Source organism: Urocampus carinirostris, chromosome 6 (assembly GCF_059441175.1).
Source record: "Urocampus carinirostris isolate Australia breed hairy pipefish chromosome 6, RoL_Ucar_1.0, whole genome shotgun sequence".
Taxonomy (NCBI): domain Eukaryota; kingdom Metazoa; phylum Chordata; class Actinopteri; order Syngnathiformes; family Syngnathidae; genus Urocampus; species Urocampus carinirostris.
Window position 1 is genome coordinate 38353165 of NC_142354.1, and position 17448 is coordinate 38370612.

The 17448-nt window shown below is 39.4% G+C and overlaps 1 protein-coding gene across 3 annotated transcripts in view; it reads left to right on the forward strand.

Moving 5' to 3' along the window:
• The window catches only part of phc2b (polyhomeotic homolog 2b (Drosophila)), a 57631-nt gene extending 48500 nt beyond the window's left edge, over positions 1-9131 (forward strand). For all 3 annotated transcript variants that reach the window (XM_088338955.1, XM_088338954.1, XM_088338953.1), the window contains exons 14-15: positions 3193-3499; positions 6681-9131. In XM_088338955.1, the coding sequence (XP_088195081.1) occupies positions 3193-3499; positions 6681-6835 (462 nt within the window). In that variant the 3' untranslated portion in view covers positions 6836-9131. The remainder of the gene's footprint in view (positions 1-3192; positions 3500-6680) is intronic.
• Positions 9132-17448: the final 8317 nt, after the last annotated feature.

A 17448-nucleotide genomic window follows, 5' to 3' on the forward strand; every position in this document is an offset into this window, starting at 1 on the left:
CAATCTTCATGCGTAACATTTTTCTCTCTTCCTTGCTAGCAATATCCATCCTTCTTTTCTTACTCTGATCAATCCACAGATGTAATATTCCTATCTGTGAGTCTATCTCACTTGTGTCTCTTCCCTTCCTAGCCCTTTCCTTTCTCCTGTGAATTAACTCAGTTTTCAATTCGAGCTTTGTCTCTATTTCCTTCAGTTTTTGATTAAAACCTTTCTTTAGCCATTTCTCCAAATATTTTGAACTATCAGGGTGTATTCTATTCATAAATTTCACATCTGGGTCCTCTGCTAGCATCTTTCTTTGGGCCTGACCCATTTTTTTTTTAACAAATGTCAACCACAAAGAAAAGTATCTCTCAATAGCTTATTCCTGATCTTATTAAACTTTGACTTGCTAATTTTAAACAAAAAAATGGCCTTTTTTTTTTTTTTTTCTATTAATTAATTTTATTTCCTGGTATTGCTTTTAATTTATCCGTGTAAAATTACCAAATTGTATTTTACCTAACTTCTTCTTTCTTAAATTATCAATTTCCAATTTAAAAAGGAGAGGAGAGTGTAAAGGAATCCTTTGTTCTGCCTCTCTTTCTCCCCCCCTCCAAAACGCAGGAATAATTCCGTGGGCCGGCGAGCGCATGCGCAGTACACAACACATAAGACAAAGGACACCAGAGGAATGCGGGAGGGGTTAGGGACATGCAAAAAGTAACTAACAGCTCAGATACATAAATCACGTACACAGACAGACATGGGGCCCACAGACAGACTCCTACAATACTCCCCGAATTCCCTCTTTAAGCCACGTATTTATTCTGGGTTATTTTATTTTGGCCTGCTCATTTTAAAACGATTTCAAACCGAGGACTCTGCCGACTGCAGAGATTATATAATCTCAAAAGCGAACCACTTTATGCCTGTCTTCTCTCTCTGATTTACGAGGCAAATTCCTCTAGTAATATCATAAAAGTGCCGTCTAACTTTCCGTTAACAGCAACTGAAACGAGGCCTATTCCTCTAGTTTCATTCGATTGAGACTAGTAATCAATCGTACAGGCTATCGACACCGTTAGCGATGAGGCGAATCCTCGAATCACGGTAATCGGCTCGTCAATATATGAATCACACACACACACATATATATATATATATATATCATACATATATATGGACATACACAATCATATTTGACTCGGTGAGGCACAACCCTCGAACCAATTTAATAATTCGCTAATGAATCCCCAATTGTCAACCTCTTATTTCATTTTATGGCTTTCCTTAATTATTTTTAATCTTAATATCAAAAATGCATCCCACCTGATTGATCAGATCAGCCTCCCCTTGTTCGAAGAACGGTTTTCCCAGGTCGTTGACTGAAACTCGATGGGAGAGAGAAAAAGAAGAACCAGTCAGGTGGTCCTTTGTTTGAAAAAAAAAAATGTTGAAAAGTTCTTTCTCCTCAGTCAGACGACTGCTGGGGCACGTTCCGGGTCGTATCGGCACCAAAATGACAGATTAATTTGGGATATTAATCTTTGGCTGATATGAGAGTCAAGGAAGATGCAGGTTTGATATCAACAGGAGGCCTCCAGTAACCGCGGGGAGAAAAACGGACCCACTCCATTGAATGACTCCCTTTCTCTCACCGTGGCCCAGTGACCTGAATGTTTTTATTTGGAAGAAGTCAAGCAGTTGTAAAAACATACCAAGATGACTTTCCTGTATCCTTCAAAATAAAGACTGAAAGTGTGCATATATTTTAAACAGAATCATATAAAAGAGTAGAAAAATAGAGAATAAGTAATAAAAATAGTATGAACTCAAGTATATTCCATCAGAGCCATTTGTGACGTGAATAATAGAGATAATAGAGAAAATTACAAATAACTAGATTTAATATACCTTACAGGAACCAGTTAACGTTTCATATTTCTTGGCTTGTGCAATCTTTACAGCTTGCAAACGGACCTTTAGCCGGGGCACTACATATCTGTTTCCTCTCCGGGCTTCAAATTACTGAAATATTTCCTTCATCATTTTTGGGTCTGGGCAATGTTTTGATCTCCTGTTCTCACTTTTGGCGTCAGGTTCTATTTCCATTGATGGATCCGTTTTTTCATGGGGCGGCAGTAGCTCAGGAAGTAGAGCGCTCGTCTTGGGATCAAGGGATCCCAGTTCGAATCCCCGCTTGTCCGTGTTACATGTCGAAGTGTCTTTAGGTAAGACACTGAACCCCTAATACCCTCAATAAGCAGGTTAGCGCCTTACATGGCTGCAAGGCCGCTATTGGGAAATGTGGAGCACATTGTAAAGCACTTTGGGAAGTCATTGACTTGAAAAGCGCTATATAAATGCAGATCATTTCATTTAATTTCATTTTTATCTACGCCGGGAACCCATGGTTCTTTTCATACGTACATCTGGCTCGCAGATAAAATGGAACATTCGCATTTACTTTTTTGCATTGATACATGCGGTGCCAAAGTTGCACGTGTCTTTATTTTTATTTTTTTACAAAAAACAGGCTATATTTCTTTATTACAAATCACTTCTCCTCCTTCAGGTGCTCACAAATATGATATGAAATTTCGCTTTGTCCTGCAAATCAAGATATTGGTCGGGCTTGGGTTATTTCGGCTTTAATACTCGTGAGCCTGGGTCAGGTCGAGCTGTATTTTTTAGGCCAGATCTTGCCTCTGGCTGGGTCTCTAATGGAAGGGTCTAGTAAAATTTGTAGCTTGGATTTTCTCTCCTCCTGGGGCGGCAGTAGCTCAGGAGGTAGAGCGCTCGTCTTGGGATCAAGGGATCCCAGTTCAAATCCTGGCTCGTCCGTGTTACATGTCGAAGTGTCCTTGGGTAAGACACTGAACCTCCAATAAGCAGGTTAGCGCCTTACATGGCTGCAAGGCTGCTATTGGGAAATGTGGAGCACATTGTAAAGCGCTTTGGGAAGTCATTGACTTGAAAAGCGCTATATAAAATGCAGATAATTTCCTACCTCAGGCAATATTTTTGCTAGAAAGACATCTTGTTTCAAGTTAACTAATAACTAGAGTTGCTTGTATTTATGGTTGCCTCTATTTGTTTTTTGTCCATTACTTACTCTTCATGGTAAGGGGTTCCCTATATTAGGTGGAGCTGAATAATGTTAATTCCATTCGTTCAATTTATTTGTTTATTGTTCAACCCTTTCAGAAGATGTCGCCGTCACCACAGCAGAATCAAGGCGGCTCCGTGTCCTCGCCGCATCCCTCCCAGCTCAGCCAGGAGGAGTCCAGCCCATGTTCAGAGATGTCCAGCTTCGAAGAACCGCCTTCGCCCCTGTCAGCGGCCAGTTCGGGACCCCTAGCGCCTCCAACCCCAGCCCCGCGGCAACCAAGCAGGGCATCCTCTGAACAGGAGGCACCCAGCGGCACGGCCGCTTTGTGTCAGTCTCTTTCTGCAAACGACCCCACCAAGTGGAATGTAGAGGAAGTGTATGAGTTTATCTGTTCATTACCAGGTAAGGATAAACTTTTTAATCGAGTGCAACAGAGATAAATCGCAAACAAAGACCAAGGGATTGACTTGTATTTTTGGTGTGTTTAATTTAATTTAATTTTCTTCTGTAGCTAGCGGTGAAATTAGGAAATATTAGATGAGAGTCACAGGCTGCCATTGCTACTGCTGGTTTAAATTTATCTTAAAATGGAATGTTCATAAAAATAAGCAGAAATATATTCTCTTATCGGTATAATAGACCAAACCTTTTTTTTCTAAACTTTACTGCACTTGAATACTGGCTTAAAATATTATTTGCTTGCCCCGTTGACCAATGATTGCTATCGGCACTGTAAAAACTATATTGGTCAAGACTTCTGGCTTGGAATTGGTCCATTTAAAAACAACTATGGCAAATTATGGAGGAGGGCTAAAAATAAATTCTTCAATATTGTCCCAAGCTCTGCTAAATATACTCTCTCAACATAGTGATGAAAAAAATGTCTTTTAGCATTTAAACAAATTGTAGATATTTTCAATTAGGTTGTAATTTATCAATCAAACTTTAGAATTCTTAAGATCACCGTACTTAAAGCACAGTAAGGCGCACCACCCAAACAATAGTAATTTGTTATACAGTGGAACCTCGGTTCTTGACCATAATCCGTTCCAGAACCCTGTTCGAAAACCGATTTGTTCGATCACCGAAATCATTTTTATCATTAAAAATAATGTAAATCGTTTTAATCCGTTCCAACACCCTGAATGTTTACCTTGAATGTTTAATGTAACATAAAGCTAACCCAGGCTAATCGTACGTCAGCGATATCGTAATCTTCCATACGAAAGATTACGCTAACATGAACGTGTAAAAATAAAAAAATCAGGTCGTTTACAAGTCATATAGCACCCGGGTCTCCACAACAAGTGGTGAGCGGTTCATTGGAAAGGGGGCTGCGTTCCAACACCCTGAATGTTGGTGTCCGTTCCAACACCCTGACTGTTTACCAAGAATGTTTAACGTAAACACGAAGCTAACCCAGGCTAATCGTACGTTCGCGTTATCCTAATCTTCCGTACGAAAGATTACGCTAACATGAACGTGTAAAAATAAAAATAAAAAGGATAAAGAAAAGAATTGTGAATAGGATTTCTTACCTGATCGTAGATTTAGCCATGCTGTATTCCCTAGCAAGATCAGACACTCGCACACCTCCTTCATATTTTGCTATTATTTCTTTCTTAAATGCAATAGTTGCACGCACTACTTTTCTTTTTTTCACCTGTAGCAACTTTTCTGCTTGCACTGACTTTCTTCGGAGGCATAATTAGGGGCTAAAAAACTTCGTACACCTATATTAAAAGCGAAAGCAAAACGAAGCACGTCCGCACGCGACAACAGTTGGTCACGAAAAGAGCCATCTACACCCGTACGCCGCTCAGCATGGCACCCTAGCGTACGCACTCGCGCATTACCGGCGTTCAAACTCCGATTTTTTTTGACCGAACAGCGAAGCAAGAATTTTTCGAAATTTTGGGTGGGACTCTGATTTGTTCGAACTGAGAGGCGTTCGAAAACCGAGGTTCCACTGTATTTTGCTCATATATATATATAAATGTATGGTCCACCGGATTATGAGGGTAATATATTAAAGTCTACAGTAAGTTGCACCTTATATAAATTGGTACCGTATTCTTGCATTGATTGATTGGTCGAAATATTGCGCCGATCACAAATGCATTTATTGGTTACCAGGGGAACTGAACGCTGAGTGTGGTGGAGAGAGCCCCAGATTCCATCCACTAGATCACTAAGGAGACAAATAACACAATAAAATGCATTAGGTTTTTGAATCATCACAGTCGCAGTACGAAGTTGTTGATGAAATTATTAAAAATACTGTCAGACATTCAACAGTCTGTGGTACAGAAAAGGTTGGGAATCACTGAAACACTGAATTGTATTGCCAACACGTAAACTATTAAAGTAGCGCATGAAATTCTAAACTGAATGAAGAGAAAGGCATTGTGGGAAGTAATTGTTCGTCCTAAAAGATATGGCCACATGTATTCAGCACTTACAATGCTTATTTCGAGCTAAGATAAAGTGATACAAAATTTCATACCGATTTGAACCTCTTTCTGTTTTTCATTTCCCTAACATTTGTAACGAGTACCGTGACAAAAAATAGTGTGATAATGAGATACGACTTTATGCCTTTAATTGGTCATCTATACCCCTTGCGGCCCAGTGGTTCGGGTTGGTGCTCTTACCATCGCCATCCAAGTTTGATTCCCGTCACTACCGTTATGTATCGTTTACCCAAAGTTGCATAATATCGACTGATCAATAATTGCACAAAGATGATAATATACCAATTGGCATTTCTATTTTTTCCTATGGTAAGGCCCATAGGGTAGTAGGGTCATTTCAAAATAAGAAATAATCTGCTTGTGGAATAAGTCAATTTCACTTGGAAAAGGGTTTCTTTTTACTGGCTTTACTACATTTTTTTTCTCTCTGTATCTCTCTGTATTTTATAACTGGAAGCTATTTTGTTTGTTTGTTTGTACATGATTCAATTGTTTGTTTGTTTGTACATGATTCAAATTGAATCGTTTCTTGTATATGATTCAATTGTTTGTTTGTTTGTACATGATTCAAATTGAATCGTTTCTCCGGCGCCGTCACGAATGGCAGCCACTCCAGCAGCTCCCGTGTTATTTTTGATTGTTCTCAGCTCAGGGATGCTGCTGGAAAAGTGAATTTCCCTTCGGGGATGAATAAAGTATCTATCTATCTATCTATCTATCTATCTATCTATCTATCTATCTATCTATCTATCTATCTAGAGCCCTTTTTGGTGATAGAAAGGAGTGGAGAGGTGTTGTGAAAGGATAGTGGGATTGTGGACGCGTTCTTAAGGATGGGCTGGGCACCCGTTTGATGCAGCAGGGGTAAACCAGTAAAAGTTTTTTTTTTGCTATTTTTTCCCTTTTATTTTCTTTGTTATTGTATGTGTTTGTCTTGCTGTCAGTCACCCCTCTTGAGGGATATGACCAAGGTAGGTAGATAGATAGATAGAATTTTATAACTGGGCTTTTTGAGTGTACCCTAGGTGTGCTGTGGTTGAGCGTCTTTTGACTGTGATACATAGAAGACGTTTTTTTAATGTATTTCTATTTAATTTTTTCCCACTCAGGCTGTCAGGAAATCGCCGATGAGTTCCGGTCCCAAGAGATTGACGGCCAAGCTTTGCTTCTGCTGAAGGAGGATCACCTAATGAGCACCATGAACATTAAACTTGGGCCGGCGCTGAAGATTTTTGCACGCATCAACATGCTCAAAGACTCCTAGCATGGGTGCGTGTTTTTGATCATACTCGGACCTCACCATCTCATTTTTACACACTGCCGAACTTACCATTTTGTTGGCATAGTGACCGTAGTTGTAGGGAGAAGCCACTGAGATTAGTAGTGTTCCAAGATTAAAATATTATGGTTCTAGTATACAAGTTGACCTCCATTGATTCGAATGATTTGCAAGAGATGCAGGGTTGGGTAGGGTTACTTTAACTGGATTACTTTCAATTACTTTTGGATTACTCCAATACCAAATATGCTAATCAAAGACAAAAGAAACTAAATATAAATAAAATGACTCAATTTTGTGCAGGCTTGCGGAGTAACGGAATACATGGAACGGCAAAAATGATGTTGGCAAGCTGTTTGGATTTCTTTTCATTTTGTTTCTGTCGCATTTGATGTTAGTTTTGCCGGAGATCAAAGCCAGGAGAGAAAGCTTACCACGTGTTGTGAGTCATCAATTTATTCATATTTAGTTTCTTTTGTCTTTTATTAGCATATTTAATATTGGAGTTATCCAAAAATAATTGAAAGTATCGTATTTTCCGCACTATAAGGCGCACCGGGTTATAGGGCGCACCCCGAAAAAATCGTTTTTGGTCCTATTTTTGACATACATAAGACGCACCGGATTATAAGGCGCTACAATGGGAACGTCGACAAAACAGTCAGATAGTTCAGTCCAACTTATTACCCCCTTAACATTCCCAAAGCTTGCAAAGACGCAAATACGTGTCGAGAACACGTGCGGATGCGGTGTCCGTACGATGTCACTCAAATGCTTCGTTCCATCATTCGGAAGGTTAAAGTCTTGGGATTCAAGAAATGCCACACATTCCTTAGTTTCTATTTTCTTTTTCGCTCGCAACTTTACCGTGCATATGACAATAAACACTTGGAATTGAGTTGAATTTAAAAATAGACACTCCATTCCATCCATTATCTGCACCGCTTATCACAGAAACATCGAGTTCAGTCTGAAACAAGAAACAGGGACAATATAAAACCCGGAGTAGCTCACCGAAGTCGTTGTGTTCATAATAATGTGCAGCCAATGTCCTCTTATATCCGTGAGTGCAGTAAATACAGGAGAATAAAATATTTACGAATACAGAATAGAAAAAAATGCTTTCTCTATGCCGTCAGCCACGTGCTATACGCATTCATCTTTTTCGGCCAATTGCAGGCTTTGTTTTGCCGTTTAAGCCAATGCCAGCCTATAAATGATAAAAAGGATCCGCCCCTTGACCTCCGAATAACTTTGGCCAGTAGTGATCGATTCAAATGAGGATTGACACATTGGTTAGCCAATGAAACGCCGGTAAATAAATCCCAGCATACACCGCGTACTACTTGGCGTTTGGGGGAAAATCTAGTCGGCGGCTGCAAGTTAGTTGGAAAACTTAATGTTGATCCATAAATAAGGCGCACTGTATTATAAGGCGCATGGTCAGCTTTTGAAAAAAATAAAGGCTTTTAGGTGCGCCTTATAGTGCAGAAAATACGGTAATCCAGTTAAAGTAACCCTACCCAACTCTGAAGAGATGTTTGATTAAAAACATTTTCAGATTTGCCAATTCCTACTTTATTTGGAAGTTATGGTTACATTTTTAATGATTTGAAAAATTGCAAAACCTTTAAGTCATTGAACTTTTCAGTCCGTATTTTTTTATCTTTAACTACTGAACAACAAGTTTCTCCGTAATAAATATTTATTGAATTGCCCCTTGAAGATTTAGTTTACGACCGAGTAACACTGAGGGTTGAGAAAGTAAATTTACAACCATCAGTAAGTAGATTTTTTTTTCTTTTTTTTGTCTTGATGTGTGTTTTTTTGAAGTTTTGTTATGTTAGGAAATGACAAAACAAGCAGCTTTGGGGGATCAAAACGTCGTATTGATGATCATCAGGAATGTTGCTGCCAAGTGTTTTTATACGGTAATGACCATTTGCTTTACTAACATGGCACTTAATGTCTTTGTATGTGTATTTTATCCAACAAATTGGAGTTTAGAGTATATAACAGCCTGACTGACTGAAACAATACAGTTCACTTATCTTTTTGCTCTTTGAATACAAAAAAAATGTTAACTATTTTTTGGCATATGCAAATGTATATAAAACTTGTTGTTTTTGATTGTGTTTTTGTAAATTATGTAATTTTTGTTGATGTCTTTTTTTAAATTTTGTTTGAGGACGATTTTTGGGCCATGGTTTTGTTATTGCTTGTGTTTTATGGCACCGTTTGGTACAAAGTCTTTTTGAGGTATAAACAATTTGAACTTCAATCGAGCCCTTTTTTGTTGTTTCGACGTCGGGCGACACATTCCTTAGCAGCAGACTTTCCGGTCTAAGTGAAAATAGGTGTAACAAAAAAGCAAGTTACAAATAGCTAAATTATCAAATGAAATAAATTTGTTTTAATAAATGAACGATAACGTTTTATTACATTTCAATAAAGGTATGTGGGAAAAAAAAGAGGAAAAAAGACATATCAAGAGCCGATAGCACCATCCATTATCTGTACCGCTTATCCTCGGTAGGGTCGCGGGTATGCTGGAGCCCATCCCAGCCATCTTTGGGCAGTGGGCAGGGGGACACCCTGAACTGGTTGCCAGTCAATCACAGGGGACAGACAACTCACTCGCTCATTCACAACTAGGGCCAATTCACCTGAAATACATGTTTTCAGTGCCCGGAGGAAACCCACGCAAGCACGGGGAGAACATACAAACTCCGCACAGGAAGTCCGGTAGCTGGATTTGAACCCATGACCTCAGAACTGTGCCGCACACGCACTAACCACTGTGCCGCCGTGCTGTCCAGCCGATAGCACATCTTTTGTTATTGCCTGCTGCAGGCAGAACACGCATGTCAGCCGACAGACATGACCTGAGATTAGCAATAGCAATTCTTAGCAAGACATTGCTTGTAACTGGAAAACAAATCTCCTTTTCTATGTTTTGACCACCTGTTGATGGTGTGTCCATCCATCCATCCATTATCTGCACCGCTTATCCTCAGTAGGGGTGCGGGCAATGTTCCCTGTAATTTTCCACGGGTCTGAGCGTTCACACAAAGTCGGTGAAACTTGAAACAACAGTGAGCAACAGCAATCCCAAGTGTGGCAACTAAGTCATTATCAAACATGTCCAAAACTTGACATCAAGTTACATTTTGCTGAGTTTCCGGCAATGCAAAATTATTTTTCACTTTTGAATGAATTGACTCATGTACTATTGCAAAGGTTGTACAACCTACAAACGTCGTTTGTTTTTGCAACAATTCTTTCAGAAGATTTCCATTTCTTTTTATTTCCTGATATATTTTGTCATATCAATAATTTTGGGGGCTTATTGAGTCGGTTGCACGATACACAACTGTATTTAATCACATTTTTTAGTGGAAGTACAATGTTGGCAACAAGATTGACTTGGTATAATTGGAAATTATTTGAACGCAATACAAACTTTTTCTTCTTTTTCCCTGTTTTTTTCAATTTTTTTATTCCTTTAAAAAAAATCTCATTGTGTTTATTTTTTCCGAGCTGTTACTTTTTTTGTTATCTATTTACTTTTTTTCCTTTGTTTCTTTTTTTATGTTTTTTCTGGCTTTTTTTCCGAATTTTTCCTTCTTTTTTCTCTTCCTTTTGTTTCTTTTTTTCTGAGCTTTTCACTGCTTTTTCATTTTGGTATTTTTTTCTTTTTTGTTCTATTCCCCCTTCCTTTAAGTCATTTTGTGCATAATTTTACATAATATTTGGTCATATAGGGATGAAAGAAGCAAAAATTATGATTGGAAAATTATTTGATTGCAACTTTTTCTTCTTTTTCCCTGTTTTTTTGTCCTTTTTTTAGATTTAAAAAAAAAAAAAAATCTCATTGTGTTTATTTTTTTCCTAGCTGTTACTTTCTTTTATCGCTTTTTTGTTCTTTATTTTCTTTTTTCCTTTTTATTTGTTTCTTTCCTCTGGCTTTTTTCCTAAAATTTTCCTGCTCTTTTTTTCTCTTTTTCCCTCCTTTTTTTCTCAGCTTTTCACTACTTTTTCATTTTGGTATTTTTTTTTCTTTTTTGCTCTATTTTCCCCCCTCTTTTAAGTAATTTTGTGCATAATTTTACATAATATTTGGTCACGTTGGGATTAAAGAAGCAAAAACAACCTGAAGAGCCGTTTGGGACCCGAAAGAGACGGTTCTTTTTAGTGAGCCAAGCCAAAGAAGCCGATTCTCGAAAAACTCTACTGACTTTACTCAACTTCGTTCTACTTCCACATTGAGTTCCAAATACCGCATTTAGAGCACAGCGTCAGGGGAACCCGTGTATTTTTACCTTCATGCACAGTAACTTTGACCTAATTTGCTTCTTAATTAGCAATTTCGAGCCCTGATTTCTGTGAGCTGGCTAGATTTTCTTGCGCGTGGAAAAGCTCTGGGCAGTGCGCAATTGCGCATACACGCAACTTAGTGGTATGTTCGATTACGCCTCATTCGCGATTTGGTGAACACCTGTGCGAACATGTCCTCGAAATGGCAACTAGAGTCTGTAGCGGAGAAAAGAAAAAGAAAAAGAAGAAACGAGATGAAGCTCATGCATCGCTTGGTTAAAAAATATTTTTTTGTCAGCTATACGGCGCACTGGCCTATTGGATGCGACTGCTCCGGCACACTGGCCTATTCAGATACGAGTCTCACTCGACCGCTTTTAATACAAAAACAAGTTGGCGTATTAAAAAAAGTTTTGAATTTGTTGGGAATTAAATATCAAAATGTACCGTTTACCAAATTGTTCGGATTAGTTATCTGACTCCATTAACCAAACACTTCCTACATACACCCAGCAATTTATGCACGCTCGTTTCTTGAGGGAAAAGATGAACAGGAAAGCCGACATTTCCACACGGGGGCAGATTTAATTTCATTAACAATCTAACTAAGTGTACTCCATCGAAAACGGACGGATTAGTGACGTTGGAGTCTGTGTGAAGCCTTCTTTTGAAGTCCTCTTAGCTCTCTCCCATTGGCCATCTACTCCCTGCATAATGGAGTGCCGACTCCTCCCATGGGTGTACCAAGGAAGCCCCCCCTGGGCTTCACCATCTCGTCGAAGAGCAACACCGAGCGTTTTCTACGTCATCAGGGCCTTTCTGCATCTGGATGTGCTGATTATCTTATCAGCGTTACGTCCCGTTCCCGCCGTTCCTGTAAACAACATTTTCTACCAGAGTGCCCTGACCTCGCACCACAGCCCAGTCAGTGAATATCTCATCTCATCTCATTAGCTGCACCGCTTCTCCTCAGTAGGGTCGCAGGGGTGCTGGAGCCCATCCCAGCAATCATCAGGCAGTGGGCAGGGGACACCCTGAACTGGTTGCCAGCCAATCGCAGGGCACACAGGGACAGACAACTCATTTCGCCCATTCACACCTAGGGACAATTTGGACCGGCCAATCCACCTGAAATGCATGTCTTTGGAATGTGGGAGGAAACCGGAGTGCCCGCAGGAAACCCACGCAAGCACGGGGAGAACATACAAACTCCGCACAGGAGGTTCCCAAGACCTTAAAACTGTGCCTGCACACGCGCTAATCACTGCGCTGCCGTGCTGCCCGTCAGTGAATATCTTTTGCATTAAATGTAATTTTTATTCAATTGTATAAGATCCTTTATAGTCCAATGTATAAAATCTTTCAAGTTTGATTGTGGTTTAATCAATTATTAATCACGAAGTAAAACACCGGAATCCAACAAAATTGTAAAAAAAAAAAAAAAAAGACCGGTTTGGTAATCACATTTTTTTAAGCAGAGCCTGCAAAATCAGATAGTGGATGATAGTGTTGGGCAGATAGTGACAAGTGTCACTGGGAGGTGTGCTTTCACTGTCAGTGTCAGACTGTGAGTGAAAGTTTTAGATTGATAAGGTTAGTATGAATTTATTTGTTGTCTATGTGTAACCGCGGCGTACCTGTCCCACCAAAGATCCACATTCACGCTGGGCTGGATGATGAGGTTTTTTTATTACAGTTGCTGCAAATGAATGAATCACAACACGTGGTAAGCTTCTCTGCTGGCTTTGATCTCGTTGGCAGCACGCTGTTAGACTGCCAACAACATATCAAAAGGCTTTCTTTTCAGTTGACATAAAATACATTTTAGAATATCAACCATCACAATACATTTTTACATCCATTTTAACAAGATATTTTTAACAAGAGATCGTATAGTGTTTTTTTAACGTCTACAATGAATTCAACATATTTTTCTTTAAACTGAATTTTAACCAACATCATCCTTTTTATATACATGAGAAAATAGAAATAATAACAATAATGAGTATAAAAACGGGTACAATTTACCCGCAAATGAATCAGTCACACACAACACGTGGTTAGCTCCTCTGCTGGCTTTCAACACTATAAGGGGAATTAGCCTTTTAGCACAACATGCAACGTCCGGCAAAACTAACATAAAAGGCGACAGAAACAAAACGAAAATGAATCCAAACAGCTTGACAACATCAATCACATTCCTGTGCATGTTGAGAGATTTGTGAGCTGTGGTTTTAATGTTTAAAATTAACTTTTTTGCGGAGCACCAAAAGATCGTGTCTTACCGTTGACAACACGCTGTTAGACTGCCAACAAACCCGCCTTCCGGTCACATGTCTAAAGCCAAACCAAACCTTACCCCATACCAGCAGGTGGCACTGTGGGACTCATCATTGCAGGACACTTACACAAAAACTATACAACATATTTCAGCAGGAATTTCAACGAAACAAAAGTTATTATTACACCTGTTACATATGTAAAATATTTTAACAGCACTAAATTATTAACACAAATCTTCTACAACTCATGTTAAAACAATATTTTACCAAGCCAACACATGAAAATAGTCCCGTAGCTTTTCTTCCCTCTCCTAACATAAAAGGTGTTACATGGGCCAGAACAAACCTCACGAGGGCGCTGTTGTATCGCGTGGACTGGACTGCGATCAGGAGGCTGGGGTCATTTACTTTTTATGATTTAAGTCCTGGGTTGGGTAGGGTTACTTTAACTGGATTACTTTCAATTACTTTTGGATTACTCCAATACCAAATATGCTAATAAAAGACAAAAGAAACTAAATATGAATAAAATGATGACTCACAACACGTGGTAAGCTTTCTCTCCTGGCTTTGATCTCTTTCATCTCCGGCAAAACTAACATAAAATGCGACAGAAACAAAATGAAAATAAATCCAAACAGCTTGCCAACATCATTTTTGCCGTTCCATGTATTCCGTTACTCCCCAAACCTGCACAAAATTTAGTCCTTTTATTCATAGTTAGTTTCTTTTGTCTTGTATTAGCATATTTGGTATTGGAGTAATCCAAAAGTAATTGAAAGTAATCCAGTTAAAGTAACCCTACCCAACCCTGTCCGTAATCCAGTCGTTTTACTTGTTGACGTATAAAGAGGGGTTAGGATCTATAAAGTAAGAAGATATAAAGCAAAGCTGGACAAAACATTGATAAAGTGGCCTGTCCTGTTTCTGTGCATATGTTTATATCAAGGGTAAAAGTCTGGTCTGGCCATTGTTTGGGACATAGCACATTTTTTGGAATGATAACAAAATATTGGTGAGGACAAAACAATGATTGCCCAATATTGGTGGGGAAACATCCACGCCATCTAGGTGTAGGGTCGGGCCTAAAAATAAATCCAACACCAAACCGACCCAACCCGCGAATATAAAGCACGAACCAGCCCGAGCCCGACCGGCTGAAATGATTTGGGGAACTGAGGCCGAAGTAAACCCGAAGCTGCACTTCGGTGATGAAGCACACACTTTGGCACAGATAAGCGCCGAACAGCGTGCATGCTGTGCAAATTCTCCAAAAAAATAATAAAAAAACAAACAAACCCCATCCTGTTTTTAAATGCAGGCTATAATCCTATTGGAAATGGTATATTGTCTGTATTCCTATTACCGTCAATTTTGGACTATAGAGCACACCTAATTATAAGCCGCACCCACCACATTTTAAGAGGAAAACCGATTTTGTACTTACACAAGCCGCACCTGTATATAAGCCGCATGCGCCCACATTAATAGAATGTATCACAAACGCAAAATTAACCCAAACCCGACTTTAAGTCCCGCAATTGAAACTCCTTCATTAAAGTACACAGTCCAAAAATCACAGCCAGCAAAATGAACAGAAAATGATACCCGTACTTAAGGTTTGATGCAGACCTGCAGAGTCCAGGTCTCGTTGAAAGTAATCCAAGGAAAAAGTGTATATTTCCAAAAGGTAAGGGTGGGAAAAATATATATCCACTACTATCCGCCACGTCAACAAACAAGTCTTACCTTTACCCTACTTCCCGTCATCCCGCGTTTGTTACGCCCCTTCTTTTTTATTCGCCCGTGCAAAACATATCAGAATAAGTGTCTAAAATAAATACAAAACAAAAATATACAGTTGCAAATACATATTATACATGGTTACACATATTTACAAAGAAAGACGGTACACCGAGAGAGTTTTCAAAGCTTTAATAATAATAATATAACTTTCATCCCAAACGGTGCCTGTGACAGGGCAGTTAATGGTAGCAACACGCTAGCAACACACTCGCAACACAGTAAACGGGTGTGTTAAGAAAACATACCGTACTTGTAAAAATCACGGTAAACCGTCCTTACCTTCCTCCTTAGAACTGAAGCCATCAAAGTTGTCTTCCTCAGTGTCGGAAAGAAACTTTGTCATATAGACGTCGTCCCACGCTCCCGCAGCCTCACTCGCTCTGTCACTGTCGCTGGAACTCTCATCCACTCCTGATTCTGTGCTTTGTTTCCTTCTTTATCGGACTGCTCGATTGCTTTTAGCTTGAAAGCTGCATCATTTGCCTTTCTTTTTGCATTTTGCACGATGAGGGTATGTTTACGCTAATTTCATTTATGCACAAACCAAGAAGTTGCAGTCTTCCTCGGCGCATATATTCCACCGGCCTTTTGTACTCGAGCGCCACTGGCGGCCGTTAGAAAAATGACATAAATTGGCCGCATCACTGAATAAGCCACAGGGTTGAAGGTTTGGGAAAAAAGTAGCGGCTTATTGTCCGGAATTTACGGTATTTAAAGCCGCGTGAATAAGCACAATAATCCAAATATGGTTTTACTCCGACAACGAGCTTTTCGATTGCAATGGTTGGGTTATTTAGTCAATTAGTAATTCCCTGACTGCCTGTGGATGTTTTTGTATACAAATTTGAGTTACCAGGTTCCTTGTGCACATGTGCAGTTTCCCTCACCCAGGATATTTCTGTGCCCACATAGAACTGCGGGACTGAATGATACATGCTAACTCTGGTTCACCTGCTAAAAAAAACCCTTATTTGTATTTCTCCGGAATCTTTCCATTTTATGTTAAAACGCGACAAATGTATCAAAAACGGAGTGAGTGACATGAAACCCCTGTATTTAATGTCAATAGCTGAATGCAAAAATTACATAAATTTGCTTAATGATGTTGCTGTTGCTATGCTCCATTCCAATTAGATTGTGCCCAAATGCATGGATACTGATCTGTTTATTTCCAGACATGTTAACGAATCGTTCGAATTGCTCCAGAAATCCAATTTTTTGTTTCCAATTGGATTATTACCTGCATATACATTAAAGGATTTTATACATTTGACTATAAAGGATTTTATATGATTGAATACAAGTTGCATTCATTGAGTTTAATGCTGTAGTTTTTTAATGACTGTGCCTTTATTCAATGAGCAGTGAAAGTTCAGGGCAGAGATGAGTAGTGGAAGATGTTGTTTACAGATTGGGACGTCCTGCTGATAAGATAATTAGCACAACTAGACGGAGGATGGCAGACGTTGTTTTGAGAACAAGGCCCTGATGATGTGGAGGCACTCGGTGTTGTTTTGACTGTTCTGGACGTCGCGGCGCCCAGGGGGTGGGGCTTCCTTGGCAGGCCCATGGAAGGAGTCGGCGCGCCATTGTGCGGGGAAAAGATGGTGAATGGGAGAGAGCTGGAGAATTTCAGAAGAGGGCTTCCCAGAGACTCCAACGACACTAATTCTGCCGTTTTCGATGGAGTACACTTAGTTAAATTGTTAATGAAATTAAACCTGCCCCTGTGTGGCTAAGCCGGCTTTCCAGTTCATCTTTTTCATCAAGAAACGAGCGCGCATAAATTGTTTGGGTGAATGTAGGTTGTGTTTTGTTGATGGAGTCAGATAACTTATTCGAACAATTTGGTAAACGGTACATTTTGATACTTAATTCCCAACAACAGCTGTATTCCCTTCAAAGCAACTCAAACGGATTTCAAATAATTTAGCCGAAAACGATTGACAATCTTCGCTGATGCATTTTCATAAAACAAAAAAGGCATCACATACATTGAAGGATTTTATACATTTGACTATAAAGGATTTCATATGATTGAATACAAGTTACATTCATTGAGTTTAATGCTGTAGTTTTTTAATGACTGTGCCTTTATTCAATGAGCAGTGAAAGTTCAGGGCAGAGATGAGTAGTGGAAGATGTTTCATTGCATCATTTATTATCGTGAATGTTACATTGCTTTTCAAACAG